The sequence below is a fragment of the Acanthochromis polyacanthus genome, chromosome 23 (genome assembly GCF_021347895.1).
Source record: "Acanthochromis polyacanthus isolate Apoly-LR-REF ecotype Palm Island chromosome 23, KAUST_Apoly_ChrSc, whole genome shotgun sequence".
In the NCBI taxonomy this organism is placed as follows: Eukaryota; Metazoa; Chordata; class Actinopteri; family Pomacentridae; genus Acanthochromis; species Acanthochromis polyacanthus.
The window spans coordinates 20790120-20808375 of NC_067135.1; the positions used below are offsets into that span (position 1 = coordinate 20790120).

Consider the following 18256-nt stretch of genomic DNA (forward strand, 5'->3'; position numbering starts at 1 on the left):
GACGAGGTGATCCATTAATCCAGAGAGCAGTGTGCTCGAGGCATGATGCAGGAGGCATGTAGCAATAATGCAGCAAGGAGTTAAGGGAAGGGGCAGGCTTTATATTTTATAACCATGCTGATACAGCTAGACTGACTGGCAAACACAGTTGTATAAGTGATAACAACTTTTATAATTTGTGTGTCAGTAATTTTAGAATGATCTACAGGAACTGTTCCAGATAGGAATATAGCATTGTACTGAATTCACAGTTTGCGTGTTGTTGGTAAGGCACAGAAAAACTGCATCAGTTAACATTTTTGTAATTTATTTAGAAAAATATTCACAGGTTTCAAAGCTACCCTTACAAGTATGATGTAGCTAATAGCAGCAAGTTGTTGTTGGGACATTCAGGGTGAATCATATGGTGTACTGAACCAAGAAGCTTTCTTTTCAAATCCAGACTCTGGTTCATAGAGGGCACAGAACCAACGAAAATCAGGTAACAAATTTAACATCCTGTACTCAGTATATTCAGTTACACTCTTCAGTTCATGAAGTCTGATGACTACTGAACTACCAATTACTATATATTGTAATGTACGTTTTTGCACTTATTTGAGTCATAAAGTGCACCTCAAACATAATAAGAGAGTAAAAATCTAAATGAAAACACGTTGCTCGTGTTTGGTAGACAGTGTCGATTTATTGTTTCTCTGTGTTAGCTCTGTGATGAGCTCCAGTCACACATGAACAGTTGGATTTTATGCACATGTTCATCACACTGTCAGGAAGCCAGCCTTTTTCTTATTGGAGAAAAGTTCCTCATATTCTGCTTCTTTTGTTGCAAGTCTGATGAGTTCATTTGAAAAACTCATCAGGATGCTTGAGTGGCCAGACTCCAAATTGTTGAGAAGCTTCATATAGTTTTATTGATTTGTCATAGTAGTTGTTGCAATACTGCAGGCAGTGTTTTTACCAGCTGCTGTTGTCATGAAACAGGACATGATTCGCTTTGGGGACACTTAGAGCAGCAAGTCGATCCATCACATCAATTGATTATTGCTCTGGCTGCACCGGGGGCACGTCTGGATAAACATTATCATAGCTTTGTAAAGCTTTCCTCCCAATGAAATATGAAGTATTGATTCCAGTTCTTTTCTCTTTTAGGATCACTGCTTCTACCACGGCCATGTGAGAGGACATCCAGATTCCTGGGTAGCTCTCAGCACATGCTCAGGAGTCAGGTACAAACAGCAGCTGAGGACATGTATTTCTGTCATTTTGAACACAAAGATTGATATAATTACTAAATATAAATATGTTTAGTGTCGCAATTTTAGGAAACATCAAAACATTAAATACAGCTGGCCAAATTTTAGACAAATGTGAAACCATTTTACCATTGATGCATACTATTCAGATAAAGATATTTCTGCATGCTATGATCCTTTGCCTCGTGTCCTGTTCTATGAATACAGACAGTGAAAATATAGTGTATGTGGTGAATGTGTGGAGTCAAATTAACCAACTAAATGCAAAGGATTATGGTGAAAGGACGGTAGACAGCAAACAATCTAACACTAGGAATTTTTAATATGGATTCATGATCGATACGCTTATGAATGAATAAACTTGACATCTATTGTTAAGTTATTATAACATCAACCCAATCTGCAGCAGATAAGGGATGGCTTTGCCTACTTTGTGCAGCGCTGACTGGATCTGAGTCCCCTTTGGCTGGAACATGGTGGTTGGGCTAACCTCCTCATTCAGGCTGTCTCCTTCTGAAGCGTCGCGTAGTTGCCAGGCAACATGTTCTGCCGTTGGAGTTCTCACAGCCCAGTGTCAGAGGTCTGCCAGCGGGCTTCCACCGCTGACACATAGGTGATGGGTGTCGGTAGGCAGCCGGTGTTCAGTGTGCGGTGTACGCAGTCGAGGGTTGACTCCGGGTCGATGAAAAGTAACTCTGGTATTGACAGTGGCTCTCTTTGTGTTTTCAGCCTTTAGCCAGATGATACAAAAGGTTCTGAAACTGAGAGAGTGGACGTGGTGGAATTGAGTTAAAAAGGAAAAAATATATTTCTGTTGTTTCTTATTGGCTGGTTTCAAAAGAATTAAGAGAACACTGGAAAAGCGACAACAATGAGGCAAAGAACCAAAGGAAAAGAGCACAGAGAGCGAAGTCAAAATTAAAGAGACAAAAAGCAAAAGAACTAAGCATCAAGAGCAAAAAAGAGAAACAAGAGAGCTGTAAGAGTAAGAAGAAAGCAAACAAAAACACTCTCCTGCTGTTTATTTTCAAAAGTTGGGAGTAACCTTAAGGACATGGAGAGAGGTTTTCCTCGATTTAAACCCCTATCTCTGTTATCAGAAGTAAAGAAAGCTGCATTTCTTAAATCAAATTATCTATCCATCTCTCACCATGACCCATCAACATGGAATAAAAGTTCAGCGCTATATATAAACCGAATGGATAACATAGGCTGCACAAAGACAAAGAGATAAGAAATAAATATGCCTCAATGTTAAGAGTATATGTTATCGTGGGAGATAAACATTTAATCAATGGTAATATAGTTCAATATTGATTAAAACCTGACATCGCCAGACCATCTTTAGATGGTACTGTGGGTCCATGTTTGAATTGTGAAAATTTGGGTAAAATAATAACTTTGTCCCCCTATCACGTACAGATGTGATTTTTGGATATAGTCCTTGGGCCAGGACCCAAAATTTCAGATATCGGTATCACCCGAGGTGACCAATTCTTTTTGGTATTTTTAACTTGCTGTATGTCTCTAGTTTGCATTTTCATATGATAGCCCTTGCATACTCATAGCTCAATATATGTTATCAGTGGTTTAATGGACATGACCCACAATGAAATGCTTCGAGTCTGAGCCAAAAGTCCTATCAACACGACAGGACAATTTGATGGGATTTTTCTTCATTGCAAAAAAAAATATGAAACACCACATGCTACACATGACCTGAATAATAACTTTACAGCTCAGAACAATACTATAACAAACATGAGACTGAGGCTACGTTTATATGAGGACCATCTTAACAGAAAACGCAAAAGTGGCGTCTTGTCTTCACTTTTTATTTCACGTTTAGACGAGCGGTTTTGAAGGAAATCTGCGTATATACAGTGACTCTATAGTGTGTGGAATTCGATTGAATATGCGTGCCAGGCAGCTAGGTGGCGCTGTGATAAAACTCTGCCATGTCTACGCGCATGTGTACTATCTCCCTTTTCGGATCTCCACCGCAGTAAATTTTCATGAATGGAATCTGTACAGATTCTGTACGTTTGTTGGTACAACTCCTGCAGTGTACATAGAGCTGCCAGAGTTGCTTGAAGGTACGAAGGATGGAAATAATCAGACATCTTTGTTTATTTCCTTGTACCGGCCGGCACATCAAAGCACCGGTGCACGTATGTGACGTAATCACGTACGCGACGTGGTCAGATCTCGGCAAAGTTTTTTTTTCCGGCAAAGTTTTGCATTTTGCTGTTTACACAGAAACATAACAGCGGAGAGTTTTCAACTTTTCCACTCTGGAGGCCGGTTTCAACTTTTTGCGTTTTTAAGCCCCCAAAACGCCGTCCTCATATAAACAATAGGGTGTTTTGTTGAAATATTTTGACGTTTTTACCTGCAAGCGTCCTCGTGTAAACAGGGCCTGAGAAAGATTTCATTGCTATGGTAACAAGATTATCTGTAAGCAGGATGGAACAATAAAATGGTGAAAATTTGACAAACAATTTCAAAGTTAAATTCTATTTAAGTTAAAAAAAAAAAAAAGACAAAGCATGTCTTGTGATTTGTGGTCAGTGTGAGACAGCAGACTATAATCTCCAGTGTAACATACAAAATACCTTTTAAATTGTGTCAAAACTGTCAAAATTGTGATGACAAGTTCAAAATGTAACCCAGTTATAACAGACTGCTACCAGAATTCATCATATCTCAAAACACTATTGCAAAGACTATTTCCATTATGAAGCTGAAGTTTACAGTTTATATTTTAATTACATTTTTATCAGTTCCATCCTGTTGTGCTGTGCGGTAATTCTCTGAGAACAGTACAGAGTTATAAAACAGAGGTAGGAGTCATTTCTTACACGTACCAGTATCATATAAAATAAAGGCAGTCATTCAGGTTAATTCAAAGTTAATCCTAGAAAAGGAAAGGATATTACCATAGTTAATTGATCTAATTCAGCTTAATTAACCTTAATTAGAACTGTTAAAGGCAACTTGCATAACTAGACATCTCAGCAGTTTCTTCAAAGGACCTGAAAACAAACGTACACCCACCGAACAATAACTCTGTCTGTAGGAAAAAACAAGTGAATGCACAATTATTATCAAATAAGCAGGAAAAGATGCATTCATTTCGGTCTGATGTTTAATTATTATATATTTAAATGTGATCTTTGCATACTGCAAGATTTAACCTGCTGAAACCCACTGATGATATTAATGTAATTTCTTTTCCTTTTTAAACCGTTTTTAGCACACCTCTAATCAAGAAAACAACGAGACTTTTTCATTTTTTGGATTTTTCAGGATTTTATGAAAACGCTACAAAATTGCAATAGCCACTCTTAGTGTATGCAAATATTACCACTTTATTTTTAACAAAATCCACAGATTAGGCATTGATGATTCAATAGTATCAAAATATGTATCTTAAAATGAATTGTATTGATATGAAATTGTTGAATACAGCACAATAAAATGCAAACTAATTTAACAAGTCAAAGCTCTAATTGCAATCCCTGTTGGAATGCACTGCCACACAACAAAAAGCTCTAAGAAAATTATCTTATTACAACTTTATATTATTATTTTGAACTTGCAAAAGTGGAATTGTATTAAATCAGTCCTCCACTATTAGTTTATATTTTTACATATTGGAATTGTTTGAACATTATAATGATTTCTGGTGTCTGAGGACTCTTAACTGGTGGATGTCATTCTCCTTTGTGTCCCCTTATATGTGAAACTGAAGGCAGCAGTTTTTTTGAACTGTGAAGCACAAACGAGCATCACACTGCAGTTGATGTATGTACCTGCTAATATACTGTTAATCCTATACTAAATTAACTGGATAAACCTTTAAACTTAACCCCATAGGCCATGGTATACAGTACAGATACTGTATATTGCCATAGATGGTACAATTGATTAATTTACTCCTGACCCAGTGTATGGGTCCTTCTGTGTAAACAAGCAGCATCTATTAAAGCCCAGTGTTGCATTTTTGCACCATAGAAAGAAATCCCTAAATATCAGAAGTAGAGTTGAAGACAAAATTATTAGGCCTGCTGTTAAATTTAAGGTTTGCTCTTTTTTTCCCCAAAAATTCTCAAGCGCTGTTAAACAGATCAAGGAATTTTTAACACAGTGTTTCCAGACATCCTAGTTTTATTTTGGAGCTTACAATATTTTATTTTACACACAGAAACAAGATTATTTAATAAAAGCCAAAAACTAGCAGGGTCATTATTAGCCCCTTGATGCTAATAGTCAGTTGTGTTTCCTTTTTGATGGATAGCATCTTCCAGTCGTTTGCTGTAGTTTGTAACGAGTCTCTGACGTGTCCTGAGGAATCCCAGCCCATTCTTCTTTGACAAATCTCTCAGCTCCTCCTTCTGGCATGGACCTTGGTCTTCAGTTGACCCCACAGATTTTCAATGGGATCCCAGTCAGGGCTTTGTGCAGGCCAGTCAGTCACGTTCATTTTGGTCTTCTGGAGGTACATCTTCACCAGGAGCAACGTAAGATTTGGGTCATTGTCATGTTGGAAGACCCACACCCAGTTTAGCAGCTGACTGCTCTAGATTGTCTTTCAAATCTTTATATATGCTTCTTTCTTCATGATTCCTTAAACCTTGACCAGATTCCCAGTTCCAGACGCACTGAAGCATCCAACAGCATGATACTGCCACCACCGTGTTTAACCCTGGGGGCGGAGTTCTTTGGGTTCTACGCCTCTCCCTTCTTCAAACAGAATCAATGTCTCTGCGACCAAAGAGCTCTAGTTTGGTCTCATCTGAAGAACACGCTTCCAGTCTTCATAATCTTTTTCCAGGTTGTCCTCAGCAGACTTCAGTCTGGCTTGAAGGTGTCTCTTCTGTGGAAGTGGAGGGTTCGGGTTCAGTCCATTTCTGTGCAGGGCTCTAGTGACCGTCTTCTTTGACGCTACACTTCCTGACTTCTCCAAGTCATTGATCAGTATTTTGGTGGTTGTTCTAGCATCTGTAGACACATCTCTCACAGGTTTTCTTTGCAGAGTCTTTGAAATTTTTGGCTTCCACCCTCTGCCAGACTTGTTCTGTGCTGTGTGGCTCTCTCTGAATTTCTTGATGAGACTTCTCACTCCACTTCTGGACACTTGGAAGCACTGTGATTACTTTGTAAGCATCAACAATTCTTTTTCTCTTTTTGTTTTGAGCATGATGCTTTCTCAAGTAATAGCTCAAATCCTTAAGCTTTTATATTGTGTGTAAAGTGGAAGACAACCCCCTGTTTTAACTTGATTGATTGATTGATTGATTGATTGATTGATTGATTGATTGATTGATTGATTGATTGATTGATTGATTGATTACAAGCTGTGAGCATTACAAAGTTAAAGCACGTGATTGCACAACAGTGGTTTGTGGTTTGGCTCAATAAAAAGGTAAATTCTTAAGGGGGCTAATAATTTTGACCCTGGTAGTTTTTGGTTTTTGTTGAATATTTTTATTTCTGTGTGCAAAATAAAGTAAGCTTCTAAAATAAAACTAGGATGTTTGGAAAAGCTGAGATAGAAATTCCTTGATGTGTTTACCAGCACTTGGGAAATTTTTTTTTTAACTTAAATTTCATGGCGTGGCGAATAATTGTCATAAACTGTATTATACTTTTTAAAAAATATTTTGAGTTGTTTATCACTAAAAATCTTTAAATATGTAGAATAAAATATTACAGCTCAAATACTTCTTTGGAAAATTATTGAAATTGTTCCTGAAGAGAGAGCTGGGGGTATCAACAAAAAACATGTTGATTGGGATGTTGATTGAGCTTGGGATGTGGTATGTCTCACAGTATTAATATTTTCCTAAAATACATTCCAAAAATGTTGCAATTTTGCAGTTCAGAGTGTGGAGTGCTGGGATATGTAGTGTTTGTGTACATTCAGGCAGAAATAGGTACAGCTGAACAGCCTTAAAAAAATGTTGTAATGTTGCAGCTGTGGGCCTCGTAGGGTTAAATGGATTGCAGTACACCAGTTATGGTGAATGTGACAGTTTCACAAAAAAGTGACTAAGCTACCAGTGTGGAAAGGCTATCACACTTTGGTTTGGTCACCTGAGATGGTACCAATATCTGGTCTGGCCCATGGACTAATAGGTGATAAAGGAACTTCTTATTGGAACTTCAGTATGTACAAACACACAAGACAGAGGCTAGAACAGCAGTTATTTAGTTCGCATACACATCACTATAAATATGTGAGCCTTACTCCAGATCTCCCTTTGGTATACAGCAACAGTTTATGGTTGTTTCTTATCAACTGCAGGACTTGCGGGGGAGGTCAGAGTGTTTGTGTTTATAGTGGGGTTGAATGAACAGAGAGGGGAGGACACCTCCAGGAGAGTCACTGCTATGTCTTGGCAGTTGTGGTCTTCCAAAATGCTCATGTTCCATAGAAAGCATCATCCCTCCACAGGAGGTCTGAGATTCACACCCATACTGTAAGGAAATGAATGTACCACCATTTGCTCCAGAGAATTGTCAATTGTGATCTTGATTACAACAGGCTTCTGCTGTAATTCACTTCTGTGATAGTAGTGGAGGTCCTTCCTGAGAACAGGAGAGTTCCCCGTTCTGTGCAGTGTCCAAGATGGCAGTTTTATGATGGGTTTAGGTCCAGAACCGAAACAAATAGGATTTGTTACCTGGTTTGACCCCTTCCTTGGCATTCCGAAGAAAGCCAAGCTGTTTCCGCTACACTTGGTACAGTCAAAATGCCTAAAAACCTCGTGACACAAGACTACAACCAAGAGGGTGTTGTAGGACCAATGTGGTAAACCGACAAGCTGACATTGCCAATGATATACAACACATAGTGATGAGGTTGGTGTGGTGAAGGGAGCTGCGGCAATGAATGGCGTTGACACTAGTGCATGGCTGAGCTGGACAATTCCGTTGTTATGCATGAATGAAACAGCTGATATGATACATGATTCAGTACTGTGCCTCAGTTACATTATTCATTATATAACTTCTGTACCCCAGCACCTACATCGAAACGTGGCTCATGTTATGTCACTCCTGGTTCAGTGTCATGTGCTAATTTTACAGAGCTATGTTGTTGTTCTTGTTTGATTTGTTGCCGCTGTTCCACTGTCACAAACCAGCTTACAGTGGTTAGTACAGCTTCATAATGATAGGCCACTCCTTGCTGAGAATCAGACTATCACTTTGCCAGTACATTTTGCAAGACATATTGTAATATCACATGTGTATTATGACAAAAGAAGACTGTTAGCTTGGTGACATGTCAGTAGTCAGGCACTTGAATGTCCACAGCTCCACCATTTGTTGTCCAACAAGTAATGTCAGACAGCACATGAAAAAGGATGACATGGCACTGTCCAAGCTCAGGATCCTCACAGGTGGCTCATCTACCTGAGAAGGCGTTAGGCTCTCCAGACATGTCACCCACGGATGGAAAAACGGGATCCCGTCCCCAAAAATCAACTAATCAACTAAATTAAAAGTCAACTAATTTCACAAAGTCCTTCAAGTTAAGTGGGATAACATTTCCAATCCAGTATTGGCAACCTCATAAATTCTCTGCGTCGAAAATGTGTAGCAGTACCAAGGCAAATGGTTGACACGTTTGTTACTGACTTGTGATTTCCGGTTTATTGCCCCACTCTGAATCTGGCCAATATAATTTACAATACAGTGCATATTCCTTCTTTTCATGACGTCCAATCTGTTGTTGAGGTGATATGTGATAGAAATTTCTTATTTCCCAATGTAATGACTGGCTTGGCTGATCAGAGCCATTGTAGCTAAGGCTAATATGATACAATATTTTTAGCTTTTGCTGTATTAAAAAGTCATCATTATTTTTTTTTTCAATTATTTTTCACCATCAAATATTTTTAAAGCATGTTACCCGACCCAAAAACAAAGCTGCTGTAAGCACATTTACTTGCCATAAATTGTAAACAAAGATATAAAATAAATATATATTTAACCATGTACCACAATACTTGGCTTAAAACTATGGTATTAGCCATTACATTTACACACTAATATCACAGTTTATTTGTCAACCAGAGTGATCTACCCGTATCAAGTGAGACTTGCTGTTGAAAAGTGGGTTGTGATGATGGAATAGTGATGCACCATCTGACAGCATCAACTGAATGCTGTCGAATCAGCCACTAAACCAGGAGTGACATTCCGTCAGTCAGTTTTTGATTTCTGTGCCACTTTTTCTCTGTTATGTTAGTAACACCAGACTGAACTTGCTTTCACAATGTGAAACACCAGTACATGGGACAATACGATGTCATTTGATTAAGAATACAGTCATATTAAGAGACAGACTGACATCATTAATTCAATTCAATTCAATTGTATTTATATAGCGTCAATTACAGTCAAATTGTCTCAAGACGCTTTACAGAACCCATATGCCTGACCCCCAGAGCAAGCCCAAAGGCGACAGTGGCAAGGAAAACACCCTTTTAACAGGGAAAAAACCTCGAGCAGAACCCGGCTCTATATAGGGGGGACCCATCTGTCTGCTGGCCGGGCGGGTTGAGAGGGGCGTCATTAAGTAGTGATAATGTATTATTGAAATGTAGAGGACATGAAATGATGAAATGTAATGCCAGTTATCTGGAACAAATGTGTGTGTTTTGGGAAAAGAAACATTTATTAACTGCAGTATAGTACGTCATCCCAATCAAGTATAGGTCTATATTTTGTATTTTGCCATTGTTTCCTACCTGGTACTTCGGTTATTTTTCTTTTCAGTTTCAACTCAGGTGAATCTTCTTGTTTTGATACTTCAATGCTGCCACAGTCCATCACCTGGATTAGATCTGTAGATGCTAAAAAGATAAAGACTGGTGACAAACTAAAGGAAAACCAACATAAATTGTCTTAGTAAAAAGTTAATCTACAACACACACCCAGAACAGCTTCAGTACTTCTTGGCATTGATTTTCCAAGTGTTCAGTGCTGTCTAACATATGAGTCCGAAATCTTTAATAGATGTTCATTTTAGACATGTTGAGATCTGATGACTGTGAAGGCCATAGCATATTGTCATACTCATTAAAGCATTCAGTGATCCCACCTGTTTAATGAATTGGGGCATCGAACTAGGAGAGAGCACTCTCATCAGGATAGAAATATTTCATCACAGGATCAAGGTGATCACTTTAGAATGTCATTGTAATGACTTTGCAGTAAATGCTACGTCTAAGGAGACCAATGAACTCAAACCATCAAAGCAAAATGCCCCCATACTATAACTGAGTCACAAGATCCCCTCACAGCAGGGGACAAGAAAACAGGTTTTTGTCACCCCTGCTGTGTCTTCTTCATTTTATTGTCAGTAAAAGACTTGCTGCACTGCTTTAATGTGAGCCTGATCTTTGCCCTCAGCACATCTGGATACATTTTGTCAATGCAAAAAAAAGCTCCACTTGCACTGTCAAAACTCTGCGTCTTGTTCCTTTTCCTTCAAATTGTCATGAAAATGACTTATTTGATCATTTTTGGGGGATCCAGGCAGAAGTTTTAAAAGTCTTAGATGCTCACAGCCTCAGACAGATTTTAAAGCAGAATACTTTGAATATTATATAAGATTGAAGCTTTCTCCAGGCAAAGATGCTGCACATCCTCAGGACATGTGTCCCACAAAATATATTCATGAATTTGATCCATTAAAAGAGACGTAAAGTTAAAGCTCAGTGGGGCTTTAGTAGGAATTAATTCAAAGGCCTGCTCAGTATAGCTAAACAGATTAAAGTTTAAAGAAGTTTTTCATCCCATTTTGAGAAAATGTTTATCTTTTTCCATCTGATAGGGCCTGGTTTAGTGCTGACATGTCTGGCGGCACTCTTCAGTCCCTCTATCCTGATCTGGGCAGGTAGCCAGATTCTGCTTGTTGACAGCAGCTTTGATGGGAACAGAGCAGACGTGGGGTAGAATAGAGATCTGCAAGCCAGTGGAATGTAAATGTCTTTTTAAATGTCCAGTCAATCATAGAGCTGTCTAAATGTGAGGTGACCAATACAAGTTTGTTCTTTGACCAAAAGACAAACTGGGATTTTATTAAGCCATTAAATGCCATTCAGGGATATTGTGATAAAATGTCAGAAAGGCTAAACGATTCTTACAGTTTAACAAGTGTGTATATATTTATCTGAAATACATTTTTGTAAACCTTTTAACATATCAGTGGTTATTCTTATTTGAAAACAGCCAAAACAGTAACAACCCTCAAGACAATGAGAGAACTTTAAATGATGGGAAAATGTACAATATTTTACTGTGAATGCTCTGCAGTTTTTGCAGCTTTATGATGATATTCAACTTTATACTGAACAAATCCATATTATTTTGAATAAGAACTGAACAACTGAGCCCAAAATACAAATCATAGTTAGTTAGACAAGATTAGAATTTTATGAAAATCAACAGATGACATCTTGATGTCCTCACACTCAACAGTACTGCAATACTCACCTTGCTCAGAAAGACAAAAAAAATGCTGCACCCTCTCTCTGTTCTTTCTCTGTGTGCTCTTCACGGATTCATAAATGGGTACAACAGAGTTATTTTAAAGTCTTAACATTTCCATTCCTTGTAATTTGCAATCATCAAAAAAATCAAAGTTTACTTTTCCATTAACCTCATTATATATCACTGTGAACAAAAGCTTTTACGAAAATGAAGTGTAAATGTCAGTTTTGGGAGGCAGAATAATAACCTGAAGCAGATGTAACAGGAAACACAAGACAGTAAATGGTGAGGGTATAAAAGTGTGGTCTTCTCTCAGGGGTTTCTTTTTTGACCATTTTCATAAACAATGACTCAATAACATCTTTAACAAGACAGCAATGGGATGCTGTGAGGATGAATACTGCCCTGACTTTGTCCTGCATTTTGACAAAGATCAGTAAAAATGACAGTGTTTCCTGATCAGGTAAGATTTACGATATTAAAATACAGGCCACACAGTAGAAATTCAACGCAAGTCAGTAAGATTTTCATTACTGAGATTCAAATCTTGTATTTTTTTCAGCTCGTTGCATGTCTCTCTTGTATACTCAGTTATTCTTCATAGACATTTTTTTTCAGCTGCTCTTTTAAAAGATGTTGTGTTACTCTGCCTTTCTTTATAAAATTCCTGAAAAATGTTCTGTTGGATTGAAGTCAGGTGACATAATTCGCCAGTCCATCGTGTGAGCCGGTAATTTGGTATATCCACAGACATTCATGGTGCATCTATAAATGTCATCTTTCCAGCAGCTTTTGCGCACATGCAGCCTAATATCATCACATTCTCACCTCTGTGCTTCACTGTCAGGACTATACATCACTGTGGTAGTTCACATTAAATTTGCTGGACCACCTGAGGCAAACAACTTCACTTTTGGTCTTATCCGACCAAAGAATGTACTCCCAATATTAATTAGGCTACCTTTTAATATATTTTAGCAAAGTCTGATCTTGTAATACTCTAAATTTCCCGTAGGTATGAATGTGAGTGTGATTGTTTGTCTGTATATGTAGCCCTGCGACAGACTGGCGACCTGTCCAGGGTGTCCCCTGCCTTCGCCCGAGTCAGCTGGGATAGGCTCCAGCACCCCCCGTGACCCTTGTGAGGATAAAGCGGTGTATAGAGAATGGATGGATGGATGATCTTGTAATTTTGTAAAAAGAGTAACCAAAGCTCTCTATTGACGTTGACTTTATGCAATATCTTCCACATTAAGCTGTCAAAGAAATTCAGACTTCTACTGATAATCCAAAGCTAGATTGTGAAATGTTCATGCCATCACTTTAGAAGAGAGGTCAAAACAGCTGTGATTGGTGGTACTATGGATGTTCTGTACCTCCTGTACACTGCTGCAGCTGTGTTTTGATACATTTTGGTTGGTCTTTATGTATTGTTGTCCATCCTTGTGAAGTCTCACAGTCACATATTTTTTTAGTTTCTCTTGTCATTCTTTTTCATGTTGTGTCATGACGCTGACATGCAAATACCATACATAGATGATAAATCCAAAACTGATCAAGTTCCAGTGTTTACAGGTAATTTATAATTGTGTTCATGAATTGGGGTTAATTGGAAGTCACAGGTGTGGTTTAGTTTGGGTTAGGTATTCACAGGTTTACTCACTTGTGTGTTAGTGATCACAGGTGTGTACACCTGTGTTGGACTAAATTTCCACTTCAGGCCTTGTATTTTTGAAGGAGATTTTAGATATTTTTTCTTAATTGCTTGACTGTAAACAGTAGGAATTTAAAGTAGTAGTAGTAGTGGATTTGAAGCTTTTTTTTTTTTTTGAATTCCCAAACTGCATGACTATGCAGTACTTGCAGGGAACTTATGATTATGCAAAACCTCTTGACTGCAAGAGCTGGTCTCTGCCAGAATAACAAAGTTTTGGATTAGAACTCTTAGTTCAGATTCAGCACTGACCTGTGTTCTCATATACTGTCCTCCAGCAATTGTCTCTGTGTGTGTGTGTGTGTGTGTGTGTGTGTGTGTGTGTGTGTGTGTGTGTGTGTGTGTGTGTGTGTGTGTGTGTGTGTGTGTGTGTGTGTGTGTGTGTGTGTGTGTGTGTGTGTCATTTTCTCTCCTGTCCCACAGTTCCCAGCTAATTTTGACTCTGCAACATTTATATCGTAATGAGGTACTTTGTATTGATTCAGGATGAATTACATAATTTTAGGGGAAATTGCTATACAGTCTTGGGCACATAATTACGTAAGAAAAAAGGAAAAACCTACTGTATTTTCTGAAAGCATAGCTTAGAGCTCAACTGTGCTCATGAACACAACAGCCAGCACAACTCCTTTCCCAAAGCTCAAATTGATTTCTTTTGTGCCTATTGTGTCTGCTATGAAGTAAATAGCAACTCTGACAAGATTTTCAGAAGCAAGGTGAAATAGTTATCCAATCCATACTGAACCACAATGAGCAGTGCCTGTATGAGCCATTTTATTTCAGGGTCACCACAACAATGAATAGACAAGGACCACATACTTTAAGATTTCTCATATTTGTTTGCCTCAATGCTTGTATATGAAATATAAATATCTAAATAAAACCTTCTAATTATGTCCTTCATCAGCAGTTACATACTAATTATACAAATAGCCTTAAAATAGTTTTTTATTCTGCTCTTATTATTGTTTAAGATTTACACATTCTAATATTTATACTGCACAGTATGAGAGCCTGATTTTTTATGCTTTAATGAACATGATAGTGTTTTAATGGTCTAATAAGAATAAATTCCCTTTTCATTATGAATGATCCCTAAGAACATTTCAAGTTTTTGTTAGTAAAGAGTGGTGACCCACTCTTGTTTTGAGCGGGACATTTTACAGTGGAAAAATAAACTAGTCAGTTCTCTCAAAATATGGGATGAGAATCATTCTCTGAATGAACTCCAACATACCTTTGACATTTTTGTGCTGACATTTCTTATTACTTAGTAACTGATCATAGGCATTACAATTACTGATGTACCTGTGGTAACGGAGTATTAGTCTTAATATTGTAATATTATCCTTTTAGAGAGAACTTTGCTCTGAAAAGTTGTGCAAAGTTGTTCTGAGTGATCACCTTTATCTGAGATTAGGGCATTTCTGTCCTGATGGGAGTGGTGTCTTCCAGATTCACAATGCCTTCATCCATACTGCACTGAATGGTTTGATGAGTATGATTCGAAGATTGGAGTTAAACAGTCAGTAGTCTGAGGTGAGATATCTTCTTGGACTGAAACCATGATGGATGATTGTTTCATGAGTACAGGTGCATATCATATTATTGGAATGTGGTAGAAAAGGTTCAGTATTTTTAATCAGACATTGCTCAAAGTGAAAATATATGTAGTCTGGAGTTTTGTCCTGTGTAAAATATTATGAGATGGATTTTGGAAAGGTTTCATGACCTGTAGGCTGTTATCAACAAAGTTAAAACAAATAAAAGGCTTGAAGTAGGTTTGTGTACTGAGTCTAGAATGTATACAGTTTTCACTTTGAGCAATGTCTGACGAAAAATATTGAACCTTTTCTACCGTATTCTAATAATATGACATGCATCTTTGTGTTGTCAGTGAAAGATCATCATAAGAGTAAAACTCAGGCACATACTGGAAATGTTTGACCGTCTGTCTGAATGAAACAAGAGGCTCCATTTCCTCTGCTTTTGCACAAACTCTCATACACATTTAAACACTTAGTGCCTAAGACCTGCACTGCTGCAGACTGGCTCTGTTCGCTCGAAATTGCCTTTTTGTCACTTTCTGTTGTCTAGGACAAGATTTTGCACTTCACTGTTTATTACTGTTGCTGTAATCATGCACAGAGGACTCAACTTGAACTGTATGACTGAAATCTTATTTTTCATTCGTCTTCATAGATCATAGATTTTATCAGTGTTCTTTCCGTATAAACCAATCTTTATCAATAACACTGCATTTTCATATAGTATTGGCATGTTATTGGCATATGCATAGTGACATTTCACCCTGTGACCTTTTCATTTACATCTAGTAATTATCTGCATTCTGCCCACCCTTCTCTCAGAAGTCATTTCAGCCATTCTCAACAAAAGCGTTGGAGGGAAGCAATGCGTTACACTCTCACGGGAACCTTCCAAAGCAAGGGTCACCTTACAGAAAAGCTTGAATATGCTTGAACAGAACCAATTCGTACATCACTGCAAGTACAATCATCCAATCTTATCTAAAAGTGAAAGTGTTTATTCCTCTCCTAAATGTCCATAATAAAAGGTGGTCATTACATATGGAGTTTCAGATGCCTTTTTGATTAACTAACAAGCATTATATTTGAAGTTTGCTGACACCTGAAGGCTGCTCATACAGTGGGTACGGAAAGTATTCAGACCCCTTGAAATTTTTCACTCTCTGTGTCATTGCAGCCATTTGCCAAAATCACAAAAGTTCATTTTATTTCTCATTAATGTACACTCAGCACCCCATCTTGACAGAAAAAAAACAGAAATGTAGAAATTTTTGCAAATTTATTAAAAAAGAAAAACTGAAATATCACATGGTCAGAAGTATTCAGATCCTTTGCAGCGACATTCATATTTAACTCACATGCTGTCCATTTCTTCTGATCCTCCTCGAGATGGTTCTGCTTCTTTATTGGAGTCCAGCTGTGTTTAATTAAACTGATTGGACTTGATTAGGAAAGGCACACACCTGTCTATATAAGACCTTAAAGCTCACAGTGCATGTCAGAGCAAATGAGAATCATGAGGTCGAAGGAACTGCCCAAGGAGCTCAGAGATAGAATTGTGGCAAGGCACAGATCTGGCCAAGGTTACAAAAGAATTTCTGCAGCACTCAAGGTTCCTCAGAGCACAGTGGCCTCCATAATCCTCAAATGGAAGAAGTTTGGGACGACCACAACTCTTCCTAGACCTGGCCGTCCAGCCAAACTGAGCAATCGTGGGAGAAGAGCCTTGGTGAGAGATAAAGAAGAACCCAAAGATCATTGTGGCTGAGCTCCAGAGATGCAGTCGGGAGATAGGAGAAAGTTCCACAAAGTGAACTATCACTGCAGCCCTCCACCAGTTGGGGCTTTATGGCAGAGTGGCCCGACGGAAGCCTCTCCTCAGTGCAAGACACATGAAAGCCCGCATAGAGTTTGCCAAAAAACACATGAAGGACAACCAGACTATGAGAAATAAGATTCTCTGGTCTGATGAGACCGAGATTGAACTTTTTGGTGTTAATTCTAAGCGGTATGTGTGGAGAAAACCAGGCACTGCTCATCACCTGCCCAATACAATCCCTACAGTGAAACATGGTGGTGGGAGCATCATGTTGTGGGGGTGTTTTTCAGCTGCAGGGACAGGACGACTGGTTGCAATTGAAGGAAGGGTGAATGCGGCCAAGTACAGAGATATCCTGGAGGAAAACCTCTTCCAGAGTGCTCAGGATCTCAGACTGGGCCAAAGGTTCACCTTTCAACAGGACAATGACCCTAAGCACACAGCTAAAATAACAAAGGAGTGGCTTCAGAACAAATCTGTGACTGTTCTTGACTGGCCCAGGCAGAGCCCTGACCTAAACCCAATTGAGGATCTCTGGAGAGACCTCAAAATGGCTGTCCACCAACATTCACCATCCAAACTGACAGAACTGGAGGGGATCTGCAAGGAAGAATGGCAGAGGATCCCCAAATCCAGGTGTGAAAAACTTGTTGCATCATTCCCAAGAAGACTCATGGCTGTACTAGCGGAAAAGGGTGCTTCTACTCAATACTGAGCACAGGGTCTGAATACTTCTGACCATGTGATATTTCAGTTTTTCTTTTTTAATAAATTTGCAAAAATTTCTACATTTCAGTTTTTTTCTGTCAAGATGGGGCACTGAGTGTACATTAATGAGAAATAAAATGAACTTTTTTGATTTTGGCAAATCGCTGCAATGACACAGAGAGTGAAAAATTTCAAGGGGTCTGAATACTTTCCGTACCCACTGCATTTAAAGAATCCCTTTAAACAAGCGATGAGCTGCTGCCTTCGTTATTTCCTCTCTAGTAGACACTTCTGCTTGGGCTATGTCTCTCTGCTTAAACTCATAGATGTGGTGTAATGGTACATAACTAGCGATACCTGCCTTTTGTCATTCAGCCTGACCAATGAAGGCAGGTTGTGCTATACAGAAGGCAGAACTAAAAGAGACAGGAATTAAAATTGATGTCTCATATGAGAGACATGATGTGTTTATGTTTTTGTTTTGTTTTTTTACTTAAAGCATGTAAACATATTCCAGTAGGCCCCAAACATCAATGTACAAACCTGTAAATGTGCATGATATGGGCTCTGTACCTCTGAACACAAATATATATGAACTGAGGATTTGACATTTGAGAGCTTGGCTTTAACATTCTTGAAATGTCAGTATATAACGTGCCTTACTATTTCAGACCCTCTTCCTACATTTTGGATATTCCTGGAAGTC

General features: G+C 38.5%; 1 protein-coding gene across 2 annotated transcripts in view; it reads left to right on the plus strand.

The window, feature by feature from the left end:
* adam19a (ADAM metallopeptidase domain 19a) overlaps positions 1 to 18256 on the plus strand; it is a 273169-nt gene that overhangs the window by 164434 nt on the left and 90479 nt on the right. For both annotated transcript variants that reach the window (XM_051943831.1, XM_051943832.1), the window contains exon 5: positions 1150 to 1226. In XM_051943831.1, the coding sequence (XP_051799791.1) occupies positions 1150 to 1226 (77 nt within the window). The remainder of the gene's footprint in view (positions 1 to 1149; positions 1227 to 18256) is intronic.